The following is a 3,717-nucleotide window of genomic DNA, read 5'->3' as shown; positions in this document are numbered from 1 at the left end:
TCCATGGATGTCAACAATTAATTGAACCACGATACCTTCTTCGAGTTGATTTAGCAGAATAAGGACCTGTTTGGTTTCTGAAAATATAGTCTATTTTCAAGATTTTGTAAAGATAAGAATGGGAAGAAGGTTATGCTTTTGTAATTAATATTTCAAACATATAAAAGACTCTTAGTGCATGAATGATCAGTCACCTATGCTAGTGATTATTATGCTTAGATCCCTGAAGTGAGATGCTGATACTTATACACTTGCATGATTGCCTGCAGGAGAATTACTCCAGAGGTGGCCTTTTAGCTTTTAGAGTCTCCAAGTTAAATTCCTTCCCTGCCCCAAACAATTAATTAAACAGAAATCATGTAAAATGTTTTTTCTGCGAAATTGTTTTTCTCTATTTTCTTTATTATACTTATAATTGATGATCTCCCAAAATTTGTGAGTTAATTACCTAAAAGACAATGCTACTTTACCCGAAACAATTGGTGTGACTTGTCTTGAAGTAAAAAATTTATACCATCATGCCTTGGAACTGCCTAGAATTGTCATATGTAAGACTTTCTTGAACACCATGACCATCATACATTAACGGTTTCTTCTTTTTTAGTTTGACCCCGTTTGCCAATAAGGATAGAAGGAAGGCGAAAATTCTTTTGCAGAAAGGTTGTAGTCTTCAAAATATCTAATGCAATAATTCAACTTTTTTACCAGACAAGCTGCATAAAGAAATTTTGTATTACACTGATTCAAATATCTTACAGATACTAATAGAAACTTTGCACAAATGATTTGTGTAACAGAACTGTTATGTTGATGTTTATTACATATAAGTGTTGTAATATGTACATGTATAGGTGTAATATTTTGCATGGGAAGGATCCATTGTTTTAATAAATGCTGTTCCATCTGTGTTTCAGATCTAACAAGGAAGGTAGTGAGGTAGTAAAAAAACGAGGTGGCGGTTTTTGTAAACTATGTAGCCTGTCTCCACAACTTCAGAAATTCACTGGAGCACCAGAAATGGCCAGGACTGAGGTATCTTTCCTTTTTCCGCAACCGGAAAAAAAAAATGATAGTGGGATAGGTCACTCCAGTTGTATCTGGGAGGGTACCTAAAATTGATGTAATTCTGAGTCCAGCTTTTTGACATCTTCCCTTTTCTTTTTGGGGGGGTTGGTCTTAGGTTGTTAAGCAATTATGGGCCTATATTAGGGAGAACAATTTGCAAGATGCAAACAATAGGCGAAATATCATTTGTGATGAACCATTGCGAGCTATTTTTGGTGTCGATTCCATCAACATGTTCCAAATGAATAAAGCACTAACAAAGCATATCTGGCCATTAGATTCAGATGACGGTATGCACCTGCAACCTTGTTCTTCCATTTACTGGTTCTTATGTTATTCTCCAATAAGATGTATATTCCTTTCGATTGTTATCTTCCATTGTGCTTGTCTGGCAAGATTTGTAATCCTTTTTTAAATTTCGTTGTGTAATGTTCTTATGATTATGTGGGTTCTAATATTTTGAAACTGTCTTCTCTTTTTAAGAGTTACTCTTTTAAAGCATTTTTCTTGTATCGTATTTTTAAGCATGATATAATTATACTCCTGTAACCATTGTTCTATGACATTGTGACTTGATATCCCTTCAGGCCCTTTTCTTAGTCCTGTAGTTTTCTCTTAAGATAACTTGAATAATAATGTTTAAACTGTTTATCTTGATGTAGTTATCCCGGTGAAGACAGCACCAAAGGAAAAGGAAAAGGAGAAGGAAAAGGAAAAGCAGAAGAAACATGAGAGAGAAGGCGGTATGAATAATTCATTGGGCTAATGTTATACATTATTTGCATACAGATCAGTGTCATTTCCTTGCGAATTATAGAGTTTTGCTTCTGTTATTTTATTGTAGTTTACTTTGTTACTTCTAATTGTATTTTGATTGCTTAGATTATTCCTTATTTGTTTTAACTATTAAGTGGGGGTCCGGGTGAAATGAGTTATCACTTATATTCGGAATTGAAATCATTAGACGCACAATCTTATTTTTTGGGGGTAACTCATGGTATGTGGTAATGGTTTTCGTATTGTTATACTTGTTGATACAAATTTTATATGAAAATAGCATGTTCACTGCATCCTTTACCTACTCTGACAGAATCAGAGGAACCAAAGAAAAAGGAAAAACGTCAGAAGGGGGGGAAATCAGGTTTTCTTGCACCTCTTCAACTATCAGATGCCCTTGTAAATTTCCTTGGTACTGGAGAAAGTGAGTTATCAAGAGCTGAGGTTATAAAAAGAATGTGGGATTACATAAAAGGAAACAACCTTCAGGTATGTCACTTCTTTAAGTTGTTGACTAGCTGCATACATTGTTTAATTAAAGCTCTAATGATCTCTCCTTTAAATAGCCATTTCAAAAGCTTGAAAAGACGTATTCAAACCATCTTACATTTTTGGCTGCATAACATAATATTAGCTGCATCAAAGTTATCATAGCCATTTCAAATGGCACACCTCAAGCAATGCAATGTTCAGATTTCTAGATAGCTTGTGCCATATGCAGTGTTGTGGAACTCAAGATGCAGAATTGTGTTTCAAGTTTGATGTAAACCAAAGGCCTCTGACTTCTCTTAATCAAGTCAATCAGTGCTGTTTGACTTTATCATATTCTTCTACTAATGATTCAAATAAACTTCCTGTTACAGCCTTTAGAGCCTAGAATTTGATAACAAATTCAATAGGTATATTCATTGTGACCCATGAATCAGTTGGCCAGAACTTCTATCATGCATTTGCAATGTCGATGCAAGATTCATCATTTCATTGAACTTAAGATTTACAAATAAATTTGATTTCTTTTTCTTTTCAAATCCAATCACACTTAAGCTGCATGTCCATACTTAATGTAGCTTTGTTATTATGCGGTACATGCGGGGTAAAACACATGTTCTGAAGTTTATTTGGTTTTGTGAAGGATCCTTCTGACAAGAGGAAAATAATATGTGACAAGAAGCTGAAAGAGCTCTTCGATCTTGACACCTTCACTGGCTTCACTGTTACCAAACTGCTGGCTCCTCATTTTATAAAGGCAGAGCAATAAACTGCTTGTAAATTGTGGTTCGGTCAAGCATGTCAAAATCGGGTGGGAAATTTCGTACCTCAAATTAGTTTTGGAATGTCTTTTATCTATGTTTTTGGCATGGTCTGCCCACAGGTGAAATAGAAGTAGTAGAATGACACAGATTTTCAGTAAATTTTTGTACAAGATTTTAATGTCACATGACCTTTTTATTTATTCTTTTCCTTCTTTTCAATATCGTGTTTTGCCGCTTGGCATCCTAGAAGTTTTGTATTTTTCTACCTTCTTAGTTCTAAGGTTGCAAGGATAATGTTGTCTTCATACAATACTGACAATATAGAAACCTAGAAATCAAAAGAGAAATGTTATATATACCGATTCCTACTTCCTAGGGAGTCTAATTTGAAAGGCGGTGGCCATCCAAATAATAGGGCTCAAGACTGTATTCACGACTTTATTATGAATTACTATCCTTGTGGTTCTTAGTTCTTACGCGAAATAACTACATTTTAATTATTATTTTATACAGTCAAATTTCTCGAAAAATTAAATGAAGACTGTTCCGTTTTTAGTTCTTAGCCTAAATTGATTGATTCTATCTCTATGGTTTGGCAAGAAGAATTACCGACCAATTTCGA

The 3,717-nt window shown here is 34.4% G+C and overlaps 1 protein-coding gene across 1 annotated transcript in view; it reads left to right on the top strand.

Annotated features, from left to right (window-relative positions):
* Window positions 1-3,449, top strand: part of LOC107642798 (upstream activation factor subunit spp27) — a 5,108-nt gene extending 1,659 nt beyond the window's left edge. Inside the window, exons 2-6 of the mRNA XM_016346275.2 lie at window positions 915-1,032; window positions 1,181-1,355; window positions 1,728-1,808; window positions 2,156-2,331; window positions 2,975-3,449. Coding sequence (XP_016201761.1) covers window positions 915-1,032; window positions 1,181-1,355; window positions 1,728-1,808; window positions 2,156-2,331; window positions 2,975-3,100 — 676 coding nt within the window. The 3' untranslated portion in view covers window positions 3,101-3,449. The remainder of the gene's footprint in view (window positions 1-914; window positions 1,033-1,180; window positions 1,356-1,727; window positions 1,809-2,155; window positions 2,332-2,974) is intronic.

This window comes from Arachis ipaensis, chromosome B05, assembly GCF_000816755.2.
Source record: "Arachis ipaensis cultivar K30076 chromosome B05, Araip1.1, whole genome shotgun sequence".
In the NCBI taxonomy this organism is placed as follows: domain Eukaryota; kingdom Viridiplantae; phylum Streptophyta; class Magnoliopsida; order Fabales; family Fabaceae; genus Arachis; species Arachis ipaensis.
This window is presented reverse-complemented; position numbering and strand designations above follow the sequence as displayed.